General features: G+C 38.2%; 1 protein-coding gene across 1 annotated transcript in view; it reads right to left on the bottom strand.

Moving 5' to 3' along the window:
- Positions 1-2,249: 2,249 nt before the first annotated feature.
- LOC135324950 (DNA mismatch repair protein Msh3-like) overlaps positions 2,250-26,016 on the bottom strand; it is a 118,829-nt gene continuing 95,062 nt past the window's right edge. The window contains exons 21-24 of the mRNA XM_064502133.1: positions 9,217-9,403; positions 8,879-9,008; positions 6,676-6,850; positions 2,250-3,504 (exon numbers count right to left, since the gene is read on the bottom strand). Coding sequence (XP_064358203.1) covers positions 3,396-3,504; positions 6,676-6,850; positions 8,879-9,008; positions 9,217-9,403 — 601 coding nt within the window. The 3' untranslated portion in view covers positions 2,250-3,395. The remainder of the gene's footprint in view (positions 3,505-6,675; positions 6,851-8,878; positions 9,009-9,216; positions 9,404-26,016) is intronic.

The following is a 26,016-nucleotide window of genomic DNA, read 5'->3' on the forward strand; positions in this document are numbered from 1 at the left end:
TTATTGCAACAATTGACTCAGCTGACATTTCGGTGATTAAATTCATTTATACATGCTGTAAACTCATGTACGTAGGTAAATTCATCTCATTTCTATAAATACTTCTGGGAAACTTTACAATACAAAAAAAACCTCTTGAGAATTACTTCTGTGAAAGATGTTGTATGCCAATAAGAAAGATAATTGCTACTGATAACATATTTTACTTTGCATATTCTATAATAACATTCTTATATAACCAAATATAAAAAGGCAGTGACAGTGGATCCAACCCTCTCTCCTTCCCTTCCATCACAATGTTTTACCAGTTTTTGTTGCTAACCTGTGACACTGTTATTTTTAAAGCACTATATTCAAGACGATGCATAAAGGCATTAATATTTTTATGTTAAGAGTAGGGAAGTGAGAACAATGAAGCAGCTTAAGAAAGTGATAATCTTTAGAAAATGGATAAAAACTGTAAAGTGCAAAAGCTTTTCAAGGAGACTGTACCTTTATGTACAGTCCAAAGCTGTATTTTTCCACATCAATATTAAAGTTTAATGATGTCAATAACACCTTGGCACAGAAAGGAGCCAATACTCTACTAAAGTAAAATTTATGTTTTCAGAAATATTACTGTTTAGACAAAGAGATTTAGACATCGGTTTCTTCAAGGCCAGCTCAAGACTGACATAAATTTCCAGTATAACCAAGATCCATCTAAGTACAGGGCACTTTAGCCTCATCGTCTTTACGTGACAGACAACAGTGCACAGATCAAACTTCCCAACTCAGCATACAGCCAGGCTTTGACTACTCTGGTTTAAAAATGGAGCACAATTATGGTATAAACACCACTACCAAAATTGTGTTTCAGCTTATCTTTTAGGATGAAGTTTAGCGTGCTGGAACTCAAGATACGGAAAACACAAGGCTTTTGGCTACCCACAGGATACCACTTTCTCTTCTTTCTGTCTTTTAGAAAGGCTCCTGCAGACAGTCAAAGAAGTCCCAACTCATCACAGCAAAAGAACAGAACAAAAACCTCCCACAAAATGAATGCCTTTCTGTTTTCCAGCTGCTGTTTCTTTATATCCTCTTTGTACTGTAAGCTACCAAGGGCCAAGGAACATCCATCCAGTTGCCTGTCTAGACTGTGTCTAACCTAGCGCTCTGCAAACGTACCCAAGCGAGCTCTTAGCTCGTCTCAGCCCCGGATGGTTGCCCATGCACAGGGCCCCGCTCGGCAACGAGCTCCGCTCTTCCACTCCAGCGGCACAATGAGCTGCACTGTACCATGTGGCACATCACAGGCTCATCCTAAAAGCAGCAGTAAAAACATCTCTCTAACTAATAGAGTGCATCTCCCCACAGAACATTCCCAAATGGCCATTCAAGCTTTTACCTACCTGCTAGGAATGCTAATAATAAGCAGTGAATAAAACCGTGGCTTGCATATCTACAAGTAATCTTAGTGTGATCACCTTATTCGGATAGCAAGAGAACCTCCCTTCTTGAACTGAACAGGGCTAAAATCAAAAGTCATTTCCAATACTATCACAGGCATTAAGAGAAAAGCTTGCTCTAACTGCTTTGCACTCAGTGGCATGAGCAGGTCAGTAATACCTCATCCACCTCCCCTTTCTTACTTGCATTCCCCCCCCCCCCCCCAGCGCATCCAGGTGTTTTTTCTCATCAAAGCAGTCTAAATGCTCCCTTGAGGGCAAAGCGAGTCTTTCTGGGAGCATATTTAGCACGTATGGGAATTTAGTGCTGGTTCATTTAGTCTCTTTGAAGGTCATGGTAAGAGGTCTTCAGATCAAATGCACTGGGTCTGTGTGCATCAATAATGGAGAATTACATTCACTGTGCTTCGCAACGTATTGCATGGACAAACACATATCTATTTCACACTTCAAAAGACTAGTTTTCTTCTTCAGCTCTTCCAGCTTAGATAAATATACTGCAGACTCAAAGGAAATTCTCATTTTGATGGCTGCTATTTTGAGTGGCAGACAAACTATTTGTTTAAAGGATGCTCTGCAATCTGAAGGGGAATTTTGACAAAAATCTTTGGTGAAGGTTAGCAATTGTTTATGACAGGTAAAAAAGTATGTAATTTTTTGCTCAAGAGTTCTTTACATTGGAAAGATTAGATCAATCACTTGTACCATGTTATCATTTCATATTCATCTGACATGCATTACTTAACAAACCCCCCCCCCCCATATTTACTGAAACAAAACAATCAGAAAGGTTCAGCTGTCTCGAAGATGACAAAACCCAATTTTATTATTTTCATTAGAGCAAAAAACCAAGGTATTTTATTTCACTGAAATTCTTACCATACAATAAAGTATTTTTAAATTATAACAAACAATCTTGCTACGGTTCAAGTATTTGAACATCACTGTTCTTTTTCTTAGCAAGATATTCCACTTACTTCTATAAAGGAACACTGATTTGGAAATCACATTCCCATTTGAAATTTGAACTTGATCACTGCAAGTAAAAAATTAAAAAATACATCTCTCTCTCTTTTCCAGGTTTACTCTGCACTTGGCAGAGCTTTGGGGATTACCAATTGCATAGTTTGAATTGATGAGTCGCCTGTTTTACCTGATGTTACCTTATTCTAACATGACTTAGAGTAAGTCTTTCTCCAGACTCTGCAAGAGAGGACCAAAATCTGGAGTAGAGCTGAAGCTGAAAAGGAAGCAGGCATTTATGAGACTGAAGAAGGAAAAGGAAGAGGAAAGCCAGTCTACACACATTTTCTGCTCCTGCTTTAAAAACTACTAGTTGCACCACCATTAATCTCATGAGTAGAGCAGAGATTCTCTTATCCAGCCACACAATCCTCACTTTCCTAAATTTTCTCTGTATATTAAATTTAGCAGGTGCTCTACCAAAACAGAGAATTTTAAAATGCATTAATACTAGAACAAAAAATAATGTCTCTTTATGATATTCACTCTTGTAGGTTGCACAGCAGTATAACGTAGATAGTCAGTGAAGACTCAGCTACATTTTTCCCAAGGCAGAGAAATGTTTCTTTAGAAATCAAAGTACAATAAAGTTAAAAGATGATATTTTATTAATAAAAGTATTATCTAATAATTTAGCAACATAATTTTCATGTTTCTGAAACATGTTATAAACTTAATCCAATGTCAACAGACGTTTTGCAATTAAGCAAAAGAGTGGAAAACACTTTGGAAAAGTAATGTGGAAGGACAAAATTACATATGATCAGGAAGTGGATGCTAGGCTTCATATCACAATGCTCTTATCTCTCAAAAGGCAGAAAAGTCAACTCAATACATCTAGAACTTAACTCTGATAAATATATTACTCCCAGACCTACATATTACATTTCCACTATCTTCCATTTTTAAGCAGGATTTGGAGGATTAAAAATTGTCCTTTCTTTCATCTTCAGGTTCAGACCCACTTATCCATTTCTGTAGTTCCTGAGAATCATTTATCTTCCATACTTCAGCAAAAGACTTTAGCTTTTTTCTGAAAAAAATCAAAACAAGGACAGTTTTGTAATTTAAACGCATCAAACCTTGAAAGTCCTACAGTCATTTGCAGAATCTTATACACAGTCAAAAATAGCAGTATGCATAGCTCAAAGCATTATGTGAGCCATAAATACAGTAAACAATCAGTTAACATTTTCTTCTATATGTATTACAGCTCTAGGATAGTCAACAATGTAATTTTACAAATAACCTATAGTACCAGAAGCATCAACAAAACGAAACAAAAGACTGAGCAGAAGTAAAACAAGGAAGCGAATAAACAGTATTGTAGTGTGTACAGATAGATGTTCAGCATCCAGTTCCTATGAACTTGCACTTGTAGAATCCGTAAGAGAATGAAGGGAAATTGCATTTTCAAGATCAGTTCATACACACATGCTTCCTATGTTCTTTTTAATATGTTTAGGTTTAAGAAAGACTGATAAGAGTTGTAATAAATAACAAGACATTTCAAATGGGTTAAGCCAACATTCCTGATGAGAAAAGATGTCAAGACTGGATGGAATTACCCAGTGGATATTCTTAATATGGAAATGATTAAAAAAAATGACAAGGTAGCTGGCCTGTGGGTATCATGACAGCCCAGTATACTGCTAGGTACAGGTCTGAGTTTGGTTCCCAAGATCATGTCTGTATTTCTGGACAGGAAGCCATTAAGTTCCCGTGGTGAGGAAGGAATTTTTGTCTGTGGGACTTGACCTTGCCTGTGCAGGCTAGATGCTCACTGTTCAGGCTCAATGGTAAATTACACATTTTGTACTCTCTTATTTAAGAAATATTTTTATCAGCCCAGAAGGCTTTTCTTCTTTAATAAAACATGCAATTGTAAAATGTTGTGAGACAATAACATTATTGCAATATACTAGTCAGCCTAACAACAATTTTGTCCTTAAAACACAGCAAAATACAAAATAAAACTGCAGATTAATAAAAACATATCAACATTTTTTTGGATAATTTTTATTCATTACCACAGACACACCACAACAAAGCTCATATGCATTTTAAAATTGGTTAATGCCTCTTTTGAGTAAGAGCTACGGAAAAATACTTTCATATTTAGATCACACTCTGGCAATAAAAGGAAATTTGAGGAATATATGAGAGAGAATATTTTTTATCATGAGCTGCACAGAAGAACCGGAAGAATTAAAAATTAGGTAATAGAAAAATTTATGCACTGTGAAGTCATCAGGCACATCTGATATTTCAAAATTTTTCACGGACTCAAGCTCCAGGTTCTTATCTAGATGCGTGAAGGTAGCTACAAAGTGCAGGCAAGAGATTTACAGTGAAGGACTGACCTGGCACAGTGACATAACGCACAGGATCGCAGCTCCTGTGCAGTCGGTGCCGCTGTCCTGACCCCCCAGCAGCCCGGCCTCGTGCTAAAGGGGCAGGTGCAAGGGGCACACGCTCCAAACGGGGAGGCTGGTGCGGCAGGCGAGGCTGCAGCTTCGCAGCTATCCGCATCCTGCCAAAGTGCCGACCGCTGCCAGAACGAAGGGTCTCCCCTCCCGAGCGGCGTTGCCCTTCTCCCGGCGGAAAGGGCCGCGAGCCCCGTTCAGCAGCCGCCCGCAGGGACGAGCTTGCCCAGGAGGCTCCCAGACAACCTCCTCCCAGGTGCAGCGCTCCCACAGCCCAGGCATCCGCAGCCTGTTAGGTACTGGGGATGTAGAGCTTTGTGGTAAGTCCTGAATCCTGACTCATCGCTGTTGTAGATTAAATATTTGTTCTTTCACTTTACAATTACAAGCACACTACACAGCAAAAGCTAAAATACAGATGGTCGCTTACATATTCAAAAGCTGAAAAATGCACAAATCCCACAGGTAAAATTACTCAGTCAGCCCGAGCTCTACCCCTCTGTGTGCACTGCAAAACAGTCTTCTAATTCCATGATCATGTACTATATTTATTGCATATAGGTTTTGTATGCAATAAACTCTCTTTTTAGCAATGGATGCATTCTAGAACTCTATTTGTGCCGTAGCCAAGCAATATCCTAACACGGTTTTGTCAGATCAAAGGAAGATAAACCAAATGGACATATTTTATTATTTCACATTTTGATTACACAAAAACTCCGGCTTTCCAGTTCATATTGTCACCTTTCTAGAGAATAACTTTCTCTTATTTTCAGAGCCCCATGTATCTTACAACAACAGTTAAGACATTGCTAATAATTTGTTGTTTTACTTTTGTAAATTATGGATCATTATTTCTAAGGAACATAAATGTCTATGTTATTTTCCATAAACTGTCATGTATCTTCAATATAGTCTTCTGGTTTTCCTTTCTTAAAGAGATAAAAACTGGCTTTAAGCTCTATACACTGTTACACTTCAAATGAACTGTTTGCACCTACAAATAATTAGTATTTAAAATCTTCTCTTACACAATACTTCTGCTAGGATTATTTGTGGCCATCAGGCAAGAAAGGTCTTGCTTTACTATATTCCTAAAGAGCTACTTGAATTTTACAGATTCAGAGCTATCACTAAAAATAACAGCAATAAAAAATTCAGTGGAAATGCATAAGAGTACTAAGCTTTTTACATCTAAATTGTGTACATAATGTTACAGGACGTATAAAAGTGATGTTATTTGATACACAAGGGAATTTTCATTATGAGTCTGTTATTTAAGGTATATAGGATCCTAAATGAAAACTGGTTATCAGAAAAGTATTAAAATCCCCAGACTTCCAGTAAAATTTTGTGTGTGCGGGGCAACCAAAATCTGCTATAAATATTTAAAGTTAAACCAGAAGCAACATTATCAGCATTCCCCTGTACACTACAGTCTGCAAATACAATTTCAAATTCCAAAGCAAATAATACCCTTTCTAAATTAAACCTATTAATATTTTTAATATTGCTGGTAAGAATAACAATAAGCATTAGATGATACAGTTATACAAAATTATTTCAATAATTTAATCTAAAACTTTCATTGAAATGTATTGCAAAATTTCTTAAATATTTTTTGAAGATTGTTTCATTTTCTCTTCCCTAAAGTGCTGAAGGATATCTGAAGCAGCTCTTACTGTTGTTTTTTTCTTTTTTTAAACGCCCAGTGTGAAATGCTCCTCCATTCACATCTGCAAGTTTCATAGAAAAAAGAAAATGGCAATTGTTCTGACCTTTTCGTATTCACTAATTCCTCCAACTCCTTTGATTTGTGAGCTGCCTTCTTCAAGATTTCTTCAGGAACATCTGCCAGTTTGGCAACATTTAGCCCATAACTCCTTGCGCTGACTCCTTTAGTTATTTGATAAAGAAAAGTGATAAATTCAGGATTCTCTTCATCTTCAGATCCTGAAGAATAAAACAAACAAAAAAAACTATTATATTAATAAAATGTAATGGTCTGAACACTGAAATGACTGAGACTGTGGTCTCATTATCATTCATAGTTCCCATACGATTAATTCCATTGAAGAAATATAAAATTAGAAAAACATTTCCTTGACTCCACACATTTTACCTACGTATTGTCAGACTGATAAAATGCTTTACTGTAGTTTTACCTGGTGTCTTACTACACAAGAGTCTGTGCGTGCATGCACGCGCAAAAGCTATATACTCGGGTTCTTATCGCTGAGGCTGACAAGGCTGTTCACAGCTTAGAGTCTTTATATGCCAAATTGATTATTTCTGCTCTAACTGGGGTACTGCATCTCATGTCTGCCCAGCAATTACAGAATAAAGGAGGCATCAGCATTCCTGTAATTAAGAAGCCTTTAACTATAGCAAAACAAAAAGCTTCTGGCTGTCAGGAAATAGAAAATGCTTAGGAAAAACAAAGGTGAGGATGGTGAATCTTCAGTTATGGAACCTGCCTTCTTTTTCTTTTCCATGACAATGAGACGGAGAGCTGTTATTATAAATGTAAGAGCTGTAACACAAGAGCTGTCATTATAAATGTGATGACTCCTTCTTCTTCCTATTTAGACATTTTTGTTATATCCTCCACTACCCAGGATTTTTGTTGACAGCGGACAACTCTGGCCTCATTCACTGCCATTCATTCTTCTGTCCCGTCTTTAAAAAATGCAGTTTTTTGGGAAACAATAGAGATCTCCATAAATGCCAATGACTGAAGTTAACTTCGTCCAAATGATTTAAGCCAAAGTTTGGAAAAAGCACACCATAAAATTCATGTTAATTAAAATGATTCAAATGTTAAGACGACAGACGCAGGAGATAACAATACAGGCAAAGTAAGAAACACAGATAACGTTGTTGCTCCCGGGCTGTGGTACAACGCTGAAAGGACCATGTCCATTGTGCTTGCCAGAGCAAAAGAGCAAAGACTGCATGTGGCCTGAAGGTTCAGGCCAACTAACATTGAAAGTGCTGATACAGCACATTGAAACACAAAAGTATAGGGTTTCATGGAGACAATATCTGAGGAAGAACAAATATAGAAGAACATTCTCATCTCTATGACATTTCAGTATCTGATGAGATCAACAATTCAATCACTGAATTCTGTGTCAAAAGGACAGGCAGATGTTCAGGCAGGCATCAATATGGCTAGACAGTGGTCACCTAAACACAACATTACATTAAGCCACCAGTGCTCAAAGTTAACACACATTTCAGGGATTCCTGCTTCTAAAATTAAACGGAACACAAAAGCCAACTCTCCCTTCACCAAACCTCCATATGAAGTTTATGAGCATATTGCTTATCTGAATGTGTGAAGATGATAAGCACTCTACAAAATTAGGTTATGGCATGGAAAGGATGAACAGGGATTAGTTTTCTGCCTCTTCTGATTCAAGAACTGGGACTATCAAATGAAGGTGGGTGCTGTTTCAAAACAGACAAAAGGAGGTGGTTCTTCGCACAATGCAGAACTAAATTTTGGAGCTCCTTGAGACAATATGATGAAGATGCTGGAAGTGTACATGTATTCACAGGGAAACCTAACAACCTCATGGAAGAGAAATCCATTGAAGATTATTAAAAAGCAGAAATCCCATCTGGGTATTGAGGCCTCCTGAACAGCAAGTGTTTGGAGACAATGAAATCTTTTAGAGAAAGAGTCACTATATGTTTGATGTATTTTTATACTCCTCCCTAATCCTAAGTATTTGGCTACTGTGAAAAGGATATTGGGCTGAGTGAATCTTTGATCTACACCAGCTCAGTCATTCTTACATTGTGAAAGAGAAGTGGATGTTCAGTTTTGAAGCCCCCCCCAAACATGAAATATAGGCTGCAATTCTAGTAAGCGTAGCTTTATCATTTTTATATTCAGCTTTAAAGTACCATGCCAGTTTTACATCTTCTGCCTATACCTACAGTGCCAGAATCTCAGATGCATTTATACTGTACCTTTTTGTTCACCACTTTCCTCCTCATTCACCAAGAAAGCCATGTGGTAATTGCCAACTTTTTCTGGATACACCTTTTCTAGCTCACAAATGGAGGGATAGTGAGTGACAAACAGTGTCAGTGATTCCACCTACAATGAGACAGACACATATGAGGGTCTAGTTTTTAGTTTTTTAAACACACCAGCATAACACTGGTAACCTTTCTCCACAGTTCTTCACTCTTAGTTCAGACATGTCACATCTCTGCAGAAAGGAAACCTACCCCACATCAAAGTCAACGTACCACAATACAGGCTAAGAACGCATTTATGAGCATGTGTTAGACTTAATACTTACATCTCTAATAAAATGTTCAAGCGTAGCATAAGCTATAGCAATTCCATCATGAGTGCTAGTTCCTCTTCCCAGTTCATCCAAAATTACTAGTGATCTTGAGGTTGCTTTTCTTATTATCTCAGCAGTATCTGTCAGTTCCTCCATAAAGGTACTTCGGCCTTTGTAAATGTTGTCTGCTGCCCCCATTCTGTATTGGGATAGAAAGCAGGTCAATTTATTAAGTTCAGATTAAGTCCAGAGGAAGCAACTCATGTACCACTAAATAAGGGCTTGCATGCATTCCCCAAGACAACAGGGTATACTGGTCCTGGGGGCACCTGGGGAAGGTTAGGCTTTAGGGACAGCAGAGAACTCTTCTGCACCAGCAATAATCTAGTCTGAAGGAAAATCCAGCATCCCATGTCAACTACAGGAGTAAAGAAAAAGGAGCTAGACAAGTAGGTTTTCTTGGCATATAATTCTATCTTGACAAACTGCACAAGGACCCTAGGAATTCAGACCAGCCAGCTATCTAGCACAGATAGCTGTGAAAAGAAATGATTTTTTTTGTTGTTTAGTCTGAGCTTAGTCTTTTGTTTTCTTTAAATGCTAATGTCACCTGCTAGTATCAGATATTAGCATTTCCATGCAGAAATACAGTGTAAGCTCACGTGACTGGGCATTTGTACATCCAGATACCCGTTAGTTCTTTCAGGAAGTAACAAAATAACAGTGATTTCTTCCAATTATAAAGGTATACAATGTCACTAGTATGCCTAAAGACAATTTTAAAAGAAAGAGATTTAACTCTCCTCATCCTGTTACGCAACTGTATTTGAACTTACCAACCTCCATGCACTTAAGGATTCTCCTCTATTCTACGTACACACATGCACACACACACATGCACACACACAAATTCTTTCATGTTTCATACAAGTCTTCCAAGACTGTTCTAGATTCATTCAACCTTCAGCCCTCATATCCTATTTCAAATCGTGAAATTGCAGTTTTCACCTCAATTCACTCTATTTTTCTTCTGCAGCTTTCTTTGCCTATCCAATAAAATACCCTTTCTACCTGGAAGAAAGAACATTTCCTTCTTCCATATATGCTTTTCAATTATGTTAATTATGTTACAATATCGCTTTTGAGATAAGTTATTGTTAGCAGGCCACTGAGCATGGCTGTAAAAAGGGATTTGTTCGCTCTCATCAGCCAACAAAATAATTACATACAAGTTGCATCGATTTAATGGAAACTGACTCCTAGGCTTACTATATCACATTTTCAAATAGAACAGCTGGCCACAACAGTATTTAAAGCTAATCAAAACCTTCAAAGAGAATCCCAATACAGCTTTCTTCTCTGAGCCTTTTGCTGCGTCTCTAAAGCAGTTGTGCCCATTGCAAGACTCTAATCGTTTTATGAGGAGCTTATGGTTGTCAAGAGTAAGCAATCACCAACATCAAAAAGTAGCTGGCTGGACACAGTAAAATTATGTTTTCTTTCTATACATTCTCCAGTTCCTGCCCTGAAAACTTGGTATAGTGACATGCATAACTTAACCATAGGCAAGCCTTCAAGTACAAATGAACTAATTTTGGCTGGAGATGGGCATTACGATACAAAGAGCAGGGCAAGTGTTTATATAAATTACTTCCTTGAACACGTATGTATTTGCATACGCACAAAGCAGGTATGCTCCAAAATGCTCTGAAAGAAAGGTGATTTGCATATAAACTAATTAAACTTACATTAGTTTCACTGAATTAAATATCTAATTCAGGATATCGAGACATTCTGAAATTAACATTTTATTAAGCTACTCACTACCAAAATCATTTTAAATGCCTTAAATAGGTACTGGGTTGTTAAGAACTATGAACATATTACTGAGCTTCTCAAAGTGTTTTCCCCTGCCCCATTTCCTAGTTTGCTTCAGCCAGCATCATGTACTACTGCAAAATTAAACAATGACCCTTTATTGCAATACTGTACAAATCTCCATATAAATTAGACCTCTCTTTAATGCTATTAACTACAAATAAACTTTCCAGAAAGGTAATACTTTTCATGTCTAAGCAATCTTTGGCTCCATAACAGGCAACTTTAACCTTAGTTTCCAAACTTAAGACTATTAAATAGTATTACTATTTTATCTTTTTTATTTGGCTTTTCATCGTTGGGATAGCATCTCTACAACCAGGCAGCCTGTCCTGTACGTCTGGTGATGACATTGAGAATTCTCAGTTCTATTTTTCTCTTGGATTGCATCATTTCCATAGAGCCCTCAAAATCATTTAGCCATTCTGAATCTAATTTGCAATCACAGAAATAGTTGTCAGAACTTCCTCACAAATGGTCAAGATACAAGCAGAAACAAGTATTATCATCTTCTTGTTGTTAACAACAGCTGTAAAACATGCCCTTATTTTCAGCATCTTAAACATTCAAACCCAGCTCTGGCTTATCTATAGATTAAAAAAAAACCCCTTTGTATATTTTTAAATGCCATAAAAACTCTTAAATGTCATTCTCAAAAAAGGATAAAATTGCTCTTTCTGCCTCTGCCCTTGAGAATCCTGTAAGAATCATATTTCTTAAAATTTAAGTGATAAGCAGTATCGTCCCAGAAATAAGTAGACACAACTGCTTTACGTGGAGGATTGCATTTATAATACTAATAGTTAATATGCAGCAAGGCATTGTTCCTTCAGTGTATGCTATATAATTCATGATACAATAAAGTATTTGAGGCAGAACACCTATGGCTTAAACAATTGTTTTTATTAGAGTTTAAATCAGTAGTAAAAATAATAAAAAAAAGACACTAAACTTCCAAAAGGTACAACTACTTTGAATTTACATTTTAATGTGTTTTGCCTCCCAAATAGTTTTATACATGAAAATATTAGGCCTTTTTCTATACTATTTAACAGAATACAGATCATTTATCACTGCTATCAGCTGCTCTATACGTAATACCTGGGATGCTATCCTCATGAAACTGTGCAAAAAGAAATGTTACATATATTCATCCTGGTCTTAAGGCTGCCAGCACTTAAGCCACCTACTTACCTTTCTACACATGATCCTAATAAAGTCTTTAAGAGTAAGGTGCATACAGTGAGATCAGTTTTTTTTTTAAATTTTATATGCAAACAAAAATAACTATTTGATTAGATTTTAATATTGCATTCATCACTACGGCACAAGACAATAACATGAAGCATGCCGAGAGGAGCCACTGATCCCAGAACAGACAGACGCAAGCATGTTATGCTCTACCCACACTCCCTTTTCTTCCCTCTCTTAATTAAAAAGTAATGTTAAAAAAGCCAGGAAAAAAGGTTGCTGCAGAAGAGGACAGGCACAACTGGAAACCATTAGAGCAGGAACGATGCCACTCAACTCTCCCAGCTCTACTTGTTACACCACCAGCTGCTGAAAGGAGCGACGCAGTTAATACAAAAACTTACATTTCTGCTATGGAATTTCTAATGTCTACATTCAGGAAGATTATTGCATTCTGCCCACGAGGAGTGCGCAGACATACAATGTGAAGAGTGCCTCTTTAGTGCTGGCAAGAGATCCATCACTCCTCAGCAACTGCAATTTGGCTAGAAACCACTTATTATAATCTCTCTTTGACAGCCAACCTCATTTCATACAATTAAAAGCTCTTCGTCTTATAATATTCAGCACATTATGTAAAGAAAAATGAATTTAGGAAGCATTACCTCTTTTTAGTGCTAGATTTCAAAGGTAAAGATTCTTGTCTATAACCTCAGGAAAGAAAACAACAAAAGATGCAGTGTTTTCATGAATTAATTCTGGAGGATAAGCTAGACGATGTGCAGCAGTAGCTAGCTTTATGTAAATCAGTTAGCACTACATGCTTAACTTACATGTGTTCCCCTTGGAGAAAACACACAGATTTCTTTATTCTGCACCAGCAGCACTCAAATGGCTGGTTATTAACTTGCTTTCCAGTGTCAATGCATCCACACAGCACTGATCTTTTTCGGTACAAGTGCTCACCATTCTGGGAAGGTATCCTATGATATTTTGTCCCACTACTGGACTCTGTAAATCCTGGGAATTTTCTGATGATACAAGATGTGATAGCTCCCAGAAACCACTAGAATCAAAAGTAGTGTAACTTTTCTCCTTGTATCCCAAGAATTTTTAGGAAGTTGGCACCAGTTTAAACCTGCTCTCAGCAGGCAGGAACTAATATTGCTATACTCTGTGGCCCTGAGAGTGTCCTCAAAGTCTGGTGCTTTTAAGCTTTTGATGGGTTGGACAGGTTTGAGGGCTTTGACAGTCACCCACGTGTGCACGTCCACACAAGCCTTCCACTTGCATGGAAGGAAGCAAAGAAATTGAAGCCAATGAGTGGCACTTGGAGCTCTTTTGCTCAACAAGCTGTTCTTACTGCTCTCAAAAAACAAAGTGTCTTGGGGAAGGGGACAGACCTGCAGACCAGGGATGCCCAACAGCGGCAGAGGAACAACAGAGCAACACAAGATACTAACTTGGAACAGAGCAGGGAGGCCACCAGAGGAAAAGGCTCCAGCAGCCCTGTGCTAGCAGGCTAATGAGGAAAGCAACAACATGGAAGTTAAAAGACGGATCACCCCAGTATGATGGAAAGCAACAGAAAGCTGAATTTCTCAAGCAGAACACCCCCTGCCCAAAATCCAGAAGCTTCTACTTGAGGCTTTTTCCACACTCTCTTTCAAAGGAAGTTATCCAACATGTCACTAGTCAGTTTGGGTACGAAGTGAAGAGCATTGTGTGGACTTCAGGTATTTTATTATTCTTTATTAGCATGAAGCCCTCCCACTACCTGTGAAGATAACCAAGCAGCTTGAATGCTCCCAGTGGTAACAAAAAGCTAACTACACAGCACTGAACAAATCCTAGAAAGCCAGATCACAAGCGCATTTCCCAAAAGCCTTATTTTCCAGACAGCTATGAACATCACCATGCTACAGATTCACACCACATTGAAAAAGCATTAATGAAATTTAAGATTTTTCACCTTTTTTTTAGAAAGATGCACTTGATTTTAACAGAATCTGGAGAAATGAAACCTAGTGCCTGTTACAGAGGAATAAATCTAATTAGCATGGAGTCTCTACAGACTCCCTTTGCAGCGACTGCAGCATTTTCAAGAGAAGACATTCATGCTTCCAGGTACGGTCTGACTTCCCAGGCACCAGAATTAAAGCCAGACTTCTTTGCAGAACATACTTATAATCAAATTATCTATTCATCAAAAAAAGATAAACCCAAATTACTTTTTTCTGTGAGCATATCCCAAACACAACACGTAGAATACTCCTCTCCCAACAGCCAAGACTCCTTCTGTGATTCAAAGAGAACACTGAAAAAAATACAAAAATATCTTCATAACGTAACTTTACAATTTCACTCACTCTCTCTCATGCAAAACTCTTTCAAAATATCATTTCAAAGCTCACTGTATTTAAACACGACTTATTTAAATTAGAATAACTAGTTTACAAAAAGAAACGACTAGATAGGGTCTTGCCTTATAATTTCTCTCTTTTCTGGTATAGGACTGTTCTATACGACATGTTCATATTTTTAAAGATTTCATAATAACTGCTTCTTATCCTCTTATTCTTTTGCAGAAAGCAGCCTTTCCAGCTAAAGTTTCCCATGTGGTCTCAGCAGAAAAGAAGTGGTTGGAAAAGTGTGGGTGTTAACTGAAGATCTTTATGAGAACAGAAAAACTTGATATTGATCCTGACATGAGTGGAAGAACACAAACATAATTTCATTTTAACACTCAGATACATCTTCTCCTGTTAATCTATGCTATTAAACTTTCTGCTAGGCACATAGCTGTAAATTTAGTCAATCACAGTCTTAAGAGATGCATTAATGGTTTAAGGTTATTATATAAATAAGAGCTCATTCCCAACCTTTCCATTATCCTCAACCAGGTACTATAAAAAAAGCAAAACACAGTCTTGCCCTCTTCACATCAAACAACGCATACTTAGACTTCTTCGGTTAAAAATCAAAAGCAGTTTGCAAATGGGTCTACCAAGAAAATGAAAACAGAAACACTAAAGCGAGGACTGGCAGGCTGACTATCGCACATCCTCTCCTACCATAGTCTCGAGTATCCAAAAACCTCTAACCAGATCACTCATGCAGTTTTACCCACAGAAGTGGTTTAAAACCCCAAATATTTTAAAAACAAACACTCAGGCAGCTAATGAAAATTCCACAGTGGTTAGTCTAAAAGTAGCCTGAGTTGGATATTCCAGTCCTGGCTACTTTCCATATGCAATGAAAGTTTATTGAGTAATTCTTTAAAAGATAGCATCTGCAAATTTACAACAGTTCACTGGCAAGAAACTAATGCTTCACCACCACCACCACCCCCGCCCCGCTCGGCCAAATACTGGTAAATCATTTGCTTTATTTCTACCAAATAATTCTATTATTGATTCAAACCAGAGACTGATAATAAGAAAAATAATTCACAGAAACTGCAATTACAGAATTCAAAAAAGTAACTCTTAGCTTAAATATGTCAGAATGCATTGTTTTGGGGACAGTATTTCTGCATTGTGCCCAAGCAACTTCCAAAAACTGCATACAAGCTTACATGGTTGACAGCAGTAGGAAATAAGAGGACGCTTATAATACAAACCTATTTACAGGCAACAGGCACACACTCACTTTAGCTATTTCTACAACTCCTTTATTTGCAAATTATAAATGAAGACATACTCATGGTACGTTACCTAATCTAAAAGAACAGTTGTTTAGTGCATCCTGTCAGGCTTTTCAAATATTTAGTGTAAACCACATTTTTATTTTGTAAATTATTATAGACATATGATATTCTCAGTCACTGAGAACTTAATGAAACGAGTAAAATCAAACACCACTAGGGGATAAACACTTTGCATAACCCTGGGAAAAAAAAGTGGTAAAGCACATCCAAAGTGATATTAATACTTGCTTCCCTAAACTTGTCTTACTAGTTTCTTTTCCATATCACCAGGTAATTGAAATAGCCAGAACCAGTCATCACTTAAATCATTATTACCTTATCGACCCGGCCAACACAGGCATGCTGCAAGCACCAATACCCCAGTATATTAAAACAAACTTTTCTAACAGATCTGCTTTCATGATATGAACTGCATTGATTTTTTTTGCTGAAAGCCACAGGAAACAATAAAAACATCTGTGGTTTGCAGTGAACATTCGGTATTTTAAAAGCTTCTCCTGAACTGAGAGAACCAGGTAGGACAGAGCTCGGAGCATATGATACCAGTCTAGGCAATACAGGCCCTGAACGACAGGAAGTTACCAGGGACTCCGCTTCCCAGCGCTTTGTAAGGCAACAGGAGTTCAGGCACTCTCGAAATGCCTTGCCCTCCGTTACTGGGGGAAGATCAACAGAGGAAGTCCTTTCCTCAAACTCGGCCATCATGCCTGCAACAGGACAACCGCTCGCTCGTAACAATATTTGTTACGCCACCTCGGGCAATGCATCACTCACTGATATAATAACTCGACTGATTTCTGGTTCACTCCAAAATTTTCCATTGTCTTGTAGAACTGAACTTGCTCACGTCTAAACTCTGCTCCTTCCGTTTGACGTTGCTCCCGACTCTCCCCTGTGCACGTGGGCCGAGTGCTCGGAGGATGCGGGGAGAAGCGCCGGGGCGCCGCCGGGCCCTGCCACTGGCCGGGCTCCACAAAGAAAACTTGCAGTAGGACAGAAGATGGACACTTGGGCTGGGGAGTGGATCAACACGCTGCTGGTTCCCTTCGCCAGACACCCATCATGGGAAACTGGAAATGCCTTGTTCTGACTGTTGGGGTTTTATAGTAGACTAGGCAAGTAATCCGCAATGGATCTCCTTTCTTCTAACCAAACAGAAAAAGGTAACTTTGGTGCGGCCATACATCTGCTGATACCACATCAAACCCTAGCAGACACTTTTTCACTATGATGAAGCACAGTCACTATCCAAAAAAGGGGACTGTGTTTACCGATACTGTATTTCTGTCAAAGCAGATAACTCTCCGTGATTTCTGGAATCTTCCAGAACTAAAAAAGTCTTGGTGGATGGAAGTTTTAGAACTATTTTTAAAACCTTCATCAAGTTACTCAACAGGAGAAAATGCAACAACACACACACAAAAGCAGAATTAGAACAAGCAACTATGAGAACATTTTTAGGAACATCGCTTTTTATGCATATATGCAAATTATCCAAAGCTGTGTTTTGCACTTAGGATTCTGGGATTTATATCCATACACATTCGTACAGTATCCTGAGGGGTATTTGATCAGAGCAAATTAACCCGCGTTCCTCCAAGAACCACGGGGAGCAGCGTGAAGATCTGCTACATGTGCGATTGCTTCAATTCTGTGTTATGACACCCAAAGGATTTTACAGCTAACATGTCAGTAGATTGCTGTGCATGGGTCTATCAGTTCTGATGATTACTTTAACACAAAACTAAACATTTCTCTTTCCTGCCCTCCATGACAAAATTGTGATTTGTCTCTGTACAGAGCTGCCGACCTGAGGTTTCTGCTGCAACCCCTCCCGGCCGAGAGGCCTGCCAGTGCAGGCAGGGTGTGCCGAAAGGCTGGTACGAGATGGAAAAGCAGCTTTACCAAGGCTCTGTGAAGCAACTGAAGCTCCAAAGACATGCTCGTACCCCGATTTCTCAGTAGGAAATGGTTAAGGCTGTTTAAATTTTATTGACAGTCAGGAGAAGGAACACATTAAAAGTGCAATCATTTTGCTGAAGGCTATGTTAGAAGAGCAGCTATGCAAACATGGGGGTTTACTAGCGAGCCGTCGATCCTGACCTGAAGAAGCTGATCAACGAAGACAGAAGATCCAACCCCAAGACGCGCACAGGTTCGCACTTCTCACTCGCAGATTTCAGTGAGGCGACTCGAGGTAATTAAGTTAAGTTAATGTGCATATGTAGCTGAAGGATTGAGGCCAAGGGGGGATTAAAAAGCAGAAACTATAGCAACAGACTAAGGACAATAGCTGCAGCACTCAGCGTAAGTGAACTTTTCCCCTTTAAACCTGTGGGCACTACAGAAAATCCAATCCAGACTGTGGCTAGGTTAAACCATAGCATGGAACAGTTTTAGAAAGGTAAATACCACCACTTGATTTAAGAGTTTCGACCTTACTGTAAAAAGAATGGTCAGCTCTGCAGACAAGCATTTTTTTATTTTTTTAAATAACTTTAAGTATATTCATAATATACAAGGTTTTCAATCCCTTCTCAGGAATACTGCAATATGCAGGAGGAATTGTTATAAAACTTTCTGTATATGGAAGTAATTGGGTTTTAGATATTCCATCTTAAATGAATTTAAGTCTCATTTGCACTCCTGCAAACAAAAGGGAAGTTTTTATTTAGTTTTATTTGATTTTATCAAATGCCTTATACAAAAGCCATAGACTGTTCAGTTATATATACTGTTATATGTACGTGAGATAGAGCCCTACCACTGCCCATGCTTGTTACTATGAAATAACACAGACGTGAAGCTCAATAAGCTATAAACACATGCACAGCATAGTTCCATTTCTTTCTGCAGAGTTACAGAATATTGTCAAAAATCTCGTTATGGTTAAAATGCATTGTGTTATGTTCAAGATGAAACTTTTCTAGAAAAACAGAACAAAAACATCTCCAATTCAACACTAACTATAACTTTTATTCATTCTCCTCTTTGTCAAAAAGAGCCTTCCTACACGATAGAAAATAGGTATGGACAATTTAATCTAATCCTCTTTTCTTTTCTCTGGAAAACTGAGAATAACTTATCCCAGAAATGTAATTGTATGATGGTTACCATAAATGAAAGGTTTAAATCATTTTTGCTACTCCATCAATAAGATCAAGATAAGATCATCAAATACAACAAACACAAATACAGTAAGCAAGAACAAAATGATACAAATTACTGCACCATAAAGTGGTATTTCTGAAAATCACTTTTGGGTCTTGACAGCTAACAAGTTCTGTTTGTCTGACTGCCATTGTTGCTTTCTAGAGTAATAAAAGCATTAAAACAATACTTGTTTAGCATATCAGTACACAGAATTCCAATACAGACTTGCCAGTAATGTGACATTGCATTATTATGAATAGCTCCCTACTTTTCTTCCCAATATACAAATTAGCATGTAAGGCAAAAATAATAAGCATCGACACATGTAAATAGAATATACAAAGGTGTGAGCAAATACTGTTTTGAAATTTTCTGGGCCTGATCTTTCAGGGTCTAACTGCGCAGGTAAATCCTGAGAATCTAGTTTTCCACAAAGAAAAATCAGAATTGCTTAAACATTTATTTTCAGATGTAAAAACAAAAAGAAACAAACAAAAAACCACTAATAAGGCACTAGACAATGTTTTGGCCAAAAATAGGTAATACACAGACAAGCTGCTATGCTAAAATAATAAACACCTCTACAGCTTCTATTCAGCATCCTCCCAAGGCAATTTCTAAATTACACAAGATGTATTCAGACTATACCACCGACTACTGCTGTCACCTCAGGAGTGGAATTTGGTAGCTTGGATTTTACAATAAAGATATTAAGCAGCTGACTAGCTGAATCTTCATGCCAGGTTTTGTGATTTAACAAACTGAAATTTCTAGGCAGAAAGACTAATCTTCATAATCCTACCATGTAAGCCTTGAAGACATTGATAAAGCTTAATAAAGCAATAATGCAACCAAGGAATTTATAAGTTTGGTAACTGCTCTTTTGAGCTAAGAACACCAAAGTTTGTGAGTGATGTATAAATGGGAGGCTATTTGCTATTCTGGCAAAATACGATAAAGGACAACAACTGATGATTGCTAAGTATGGGAATGGACAGAGTTTATGCCAGTCCAGTCCAGTGACCTGACTAATTTCTGAGGTTGAAGGGCACAGGACCCCTGTAATGGGATTGGTGCTGTAACTTCAGAGAGAGATCTTTTGGTAAAGATAAAACAAACAAACAAAAATGTCATATATGTGATCACATGTATAATTCTAAATATAGTATTTTTTTTGTTTAATATTTATTCAGGGAAAAAAAGATCTGCCCCCAGAGTGAGAAGCAATATTATCATATTCCACTCATAGAACAAAGGATTAAAAACAAGATGGGAGAGGCACATTTAAAACATAAAAGTTCCCCAAGTCTTTCTTGCATGCTAGTAACCATTTTAAAATGTCATCTGCACCCTCCCCTCTCAATAAGCACAGTTAAAAACACAGGGCAGTTTTGGGTGGAGAATGTCCATTTCTTTATCATGTTCAGTGAAATCATGGTGCAGGAAGAGCCTTCTAATAAAGAAAGTTTCTAAAGCTTTTTCAAGCAGGTGAGATCCTGAGCATTCTCCTTGCAAATAAAGCTTGCCTATGAACATATCAATGTATAAAGTAGCAAAGGATGTGACAAGCTGGATTCTTACTATACAAACTGCTCTATTTTCCAACCTTAGCTTGCATATTGCTGTGCAGATATCAACATTTCAGCACTGAAGCTCCAAACAATGAAGGTTGTTATTTATTTTTTCAAATAAACATCAGTGATTTTTCCCGTATCCTGCTCCTGTCCTTCTCCTTTCCACTGATCAGCTGATAAAACTGGAATGAAATAAGGACAAGGCTACAGCTTCATTCAGCCGTATTGTTTCTCCTAAGCTCTTCTAATGTAAGTGTCCCTAAATATATGCATTTATGTTCTATTTCTTCATCTGATTCACCAGTGGAGAAGAAAAATGTTGTGGCTTGGTAGGTAGAGCTCAACCTATTATTTAATCGATAAAACATTATTTGCCCAGTTACAAAAGGCTGGAAGTTTTTGCCATCAGCAGTTAGACCAACGCAACACTCATTTCCATTAATATTTACAACCACTATTCTGTTTCTATTCTTAAGTGATTTACCCTGAATTTCAATTTATTTTATTTGAGGTAAAAAAAGAAAAACAACTGGAAAGCTTTTTCCATTCAATTTCTATTCTGATATGAACATCCTTTTTTTCTGCTTGAAATACCACTTCATTCTGTGCTTAACAATTTTCTCAAAACTTCTTGTAAAATGTACTCCTAACAAGCCTTGCAACATTTTAATCTGTTAATGTAAGTCATGTAATTTTAAATACCTTTCAAATTTTAATGAGTGACATTCCAACCAAGCAAAGAAAAAAACAAATACAGAAACATCCAAAACTGATTGCACAAATGTTTTCAGCTGCTAACACAATATTTGCTTTCCACCGTGATTTTTAAATCAGTACTAAAATTTTACCGATGCCATAAATATGCATATTTTATGCAATTATTATACTTATGTTTGTCTAGAGAGAGAACAGAAAGGGAGGCTTGTCTACTAGTTTTTCAGGTCTACATACTCTTGACAAAACAGCAATATAAGTTTGTGAAGTTGTCAAAATTAAATAGGTATTTAGGGAGTTAATGCCAAAAATATACTTATCGTAAGACCTGACCTTTTTCAAAGTCAACTGCATCATTTAGAGACCAGACAAACAGATATTTTGAATAAAATACACAGAAACAAGAATTGTGGCATGTTTGATGTTGATCCTTCAAAGAAAAGTGGTTTGAAAGACTGCTTTCTGTTTTGTACTTTTAAGTTTACTTTGAAGAAATACTCCATCCCTAAACCTCCTTCTAAGCTTTAACATCATTTCTTCCCAGATTATCACATCTCCCCACTAGACCATGCCAAAACAAAGTAAGGATGAGAGACCTTAAGACAATTTCAGTTGTCCCTGAAGGTCATGATTTTGTTAAATGTAAAAATTTGTTACACCTAGACACTGTTTTGCTTTTGTAATACACTTGTAGGTGGACCTGAGAGGGCGATAGGCCAGTAGCTGGCCCCGGTTTGTTTTTTCCTTCTGAGGAAGAATGGCCACACTCTGCTCTCCTCAGTAACAGGACTTGACAGAAAGACTGTATTATCTACACCCTCGAGTCCTCTACATATCAAATCTGTGCTCTTCAGCTGACGACAGTGCCATTGACAATACATGAGATCCTTCCAGTGCAAGAAGAAAACCAAGGAGTTTACACCAGTGGGAAAGGACTTCTCACATACAGTCTGCAGTAGCACAGATATCTGCAGTCTTTGTGGGGGTTGCACAGATGGGATACATGAACGGGCCAAGGGTTACATGCCTCCAGCATTCTTCCATGAGCCCACAGACAGAGGAACACTCAAACACTTCCCCTAATTCCTGGCCAATAAATCCTGTTTTAGGATTTCTCTCTCAAGGCAGAAAAATAAGATGTGTGAAAGGATCCTTGATGGCTGCGGTATCTCAAACAAAAAATGCCACTTCAGTATACATCCTTTTCTCTTCAATCATTGGGAGTATGGATCCCACTGGAGGTGACTGACGTGTTTTTCCTGCTCACAGGATGATGGAAATGAAGAGTGCCAATCACATCAGTCAAGCAGGGATTCAAATGCTGCTCTTTCAGATCTAACATCAGGCTCAGACTCACATGAGTGTACAATGCTCTATGAATGCAAGTGGAATAGCCACATCTCAGCTTTGCAGATTTCACAAGCAATGGAAGATGCTACCAGGGCAGCAGCAGAGCAAGCCTTGACAGGCAGTGGCGGGGGGGAGTACAGCCACCACCTGGCAGAGCAAAATGTCGCACCAAGTTATCCACTTACAGAGTCTCTGTGATGAAATGTCTTGGCCTTTAAGAGCAGCCTCCTACTGTCAAAGAGAGACTTAATCTCATCAGTGTCACCATGTTAAGCCACGTATACATATAAATGACGCCATTTCTTCTTTGGACTGGAATGCCTAATACAAGTTTACTAGCTGACTTGGGCAAGGGGTTGAAAATACAGCTAGGTGGTCATTGTGTCCAAAGAACTGCAAATACAGCAGGAGCTTTTTTGACATCTATTTTATTTCTTACAAGAGAAGAGAGGGGTTATCTGGCCAGCACTACTGGGGTGCGTGCAAGACAGTGCGCCAGTCTGAACTCATGAGAAATCCGGACCCAACTGGGATAATACAGCCAAGCTGGAGTGATGTGCTGCTCTGGGAGAGACTGATAATATCTTGCTCACTGACAGTCCTAGAGTAAACTGGTAATGCATGTTCCTGGGATGCCTTTTCAAGAGTAGATTGAGCCTGTTCAGAGATGATGTTTTGCTAGAATCTACAAAGACAGGGCAGGTGAGGGCATGAGTAGAGTCCTCTGAACAGTGCTGCTGTGAGGACACGGTACATAGTGACATTGATAGGTCCTTAAATACAATTTTCAATAGCAGGAGGTGATCTTCAGTTGGCAAATCTGTCAGGACCATAATTCTTCCTGGCAGTGATCACAGTTCCTTCCCTTTATAGAACTCACTGCTAAACTCCAAATCGCCCCTCCTCAGCAAGCAACATGCTTGGAACTGTAGCTCAGCTCCTGGAGTTGAAATAAAATGACCCACCTGAGGCCAGTGGCAAGGGAGATGAACCTCATTATTTCAACATTGGATGAGGCCGTCAGTGCTCAACCAATGTAGACAGCACCCTTTCCTCTCCTCTGCTTCTCCCCCTCCTTACAGGCAGTTTCTTGTGTTCCAAGGGCAATGAGGTCTCTCCGGTGGGGTCTGCAGACCACCTTCACAGACAACTTCAGAAAGCACAGCCAGAACCTGATACACTCTCAGCTTCCACATGCAGAAGGACATAAGCAGACCACAAGCATGACAGGGACATAGGCAGGCACCTCAGCTAGACACAGCTTCTGCTGCATCAAACAGAAGTATCAGGTCACTGCACCACCACTAGAGTTTATAAAGTCAGATGGGCTGACTTAAATGGCTATGCAACTTTGTCATGCCAAGCAGGTATGTGAGGGTCATCTGCCTTCAGATTTCTGCACTCTAGTTTTATTTGCATGAACAACTACAATGCTTTTTCAAAATTATTATGAAAGGAAGAGAGCGGGAAAGAGAGAGTGGGAAAATCAAAATAGGTGGGTAACTCAAACCCCAGAACATATCTGACACACTCAGGGTTCCAATTTGTGGCCATGTCTATCTGAAAGACTCTGCACATAGGCACATAAGCACCAGCTTGAAGAACAAAAACATCCCTCCTGAGCCAATGTGAGCAACCACCTTCTGCTTTCACAAAGTTTTATGATACACAGTGGAATCTGAACTAAAAGCATGTCTTCTAAGTATAGACTTAGCAATCAGAAGCACCTTCCATGTTAAAAACAGATCTAAATCATGTGCTGCACGGATAAAATTTAGGACAAAGTTCTATACACCTAAATACAGATCATGTAATGCTTAGACTCCCGCTTATCCAGGTAACATACCACAACTACCTATTAACCTGTATTGCCAACCTCCTCCTCTCTTCAGTTTTCTCAATATACCTTCTCAGACAATTTCTTTGCATCACAATGATTCCATTTCTTTGCATCATGATGATTACAGGCAAGCTGAGATTCAATGAACAGAAAGATAACTCTTTTGAAAGAGAGGAAGTGTATGAGAAGGGATCTACATGTACCTCACCGATGCTTTCTTTTTATTCATTTCACCTTTGAGCATGGAGCTACATAACCTGCAAGAAGTAGTTCTGAAATGCAATTGGAGCACAGTGCAACATCATTAGTTAAGGCACCTGAAGCTGCACCTTTAACAGCATGTCCAGTTTGGCTGATAGTACAAACCCTCCCTGGAACACATATGTCACTATACTGTAACTGTCCATATTTATGTCTGATCACTGAAATACCTTTTATTTCAAAACCAGAAGGAAAAGTTAGGCAGTTAAGTGCTCTAGAAAGGAAATTCTTTATTCCTTTACCTAGAGTTGTCTGTTCCCTTTACAGTATTCTTCCTACTGGTAGGTTGTGATTTCAAGAAATAGACTCTTAAGATTTAGAATCCAGGGCATTCAGCAATTTCAACTATTAATCAGCCTGCTGATTTGAACATATTTTACCTTTAAATTGTTACAGCAATCTCTCTCTCACAGTCAGAAAACTGACTTTTATGATAAGCTACTGGTGACTTACTAACAGACTGAATGTTTCCCTTTTGTGTTGTAGCTGAAAGGAACAGTATCAAGAACAGATCTTAAGTGGGACCTCTTTAAAGGTTAATTTCCTTCAGCAGCTAAACACAGAGATGACAGGACAGTGCTATGAACCTTACAGTAACGTATGTTGCTTACTCTGCATTGCCTCTTCTGAGCAAACTACTAGGTCAGCAGAATTTCTTTCATTAGTACCTCCAAACGTACATGTGTACACTTGCTTGGTCTTTCTATGTACATGCAGAGAAACATTACATTAATTTAAATGTCCAAATAACTGAATTAGAAGAAGAACTAACACAAATTGAAGACTGGTTAAAAGCAAAAATTGAACCCATTTACTGCAAGGAGAACCTGGGGTGGGAATTTTTAAACACATCAGAGAATTAAACACTCGAATCTCATTGAAAGTCAAAATAGTTTGGGCACTGATCTTCCCAAAACTCTTCTAAAATTCCTAACTATAATGAAATTCATTTAGTTAAAACTTTTAAGCAAAGGTTGCATGAAAACTTTATCCTTCATTGACAAAAAAGAAAAAGAAAATAACAGTCAGCAAAACATCCTCAAAACATTATGTACTTGTTCCTCATTAAATAAGCTATGCCCATCAATTTAAGAGATAGCTGAGGTCCTAAAAGTAGTAACTTACATGTACAAAAACTGTTT

The sequence above is a fragment of the Dromaius novaehollandiae genome, chromosome Z (assembly GCF_036370855.1).
Source record: "Dromaius novaehollandiae isolate bDroNov1 chromosome Z, bDroNov1.hap1, whole genome shotgun sequence".
NCBI classification, from domain to species: Eukaryota; Metazoa; Chordata; class Aves; order Casuariiformes; family Dromaiidae; genus Dromaius; species Dromaius novaehollandiae.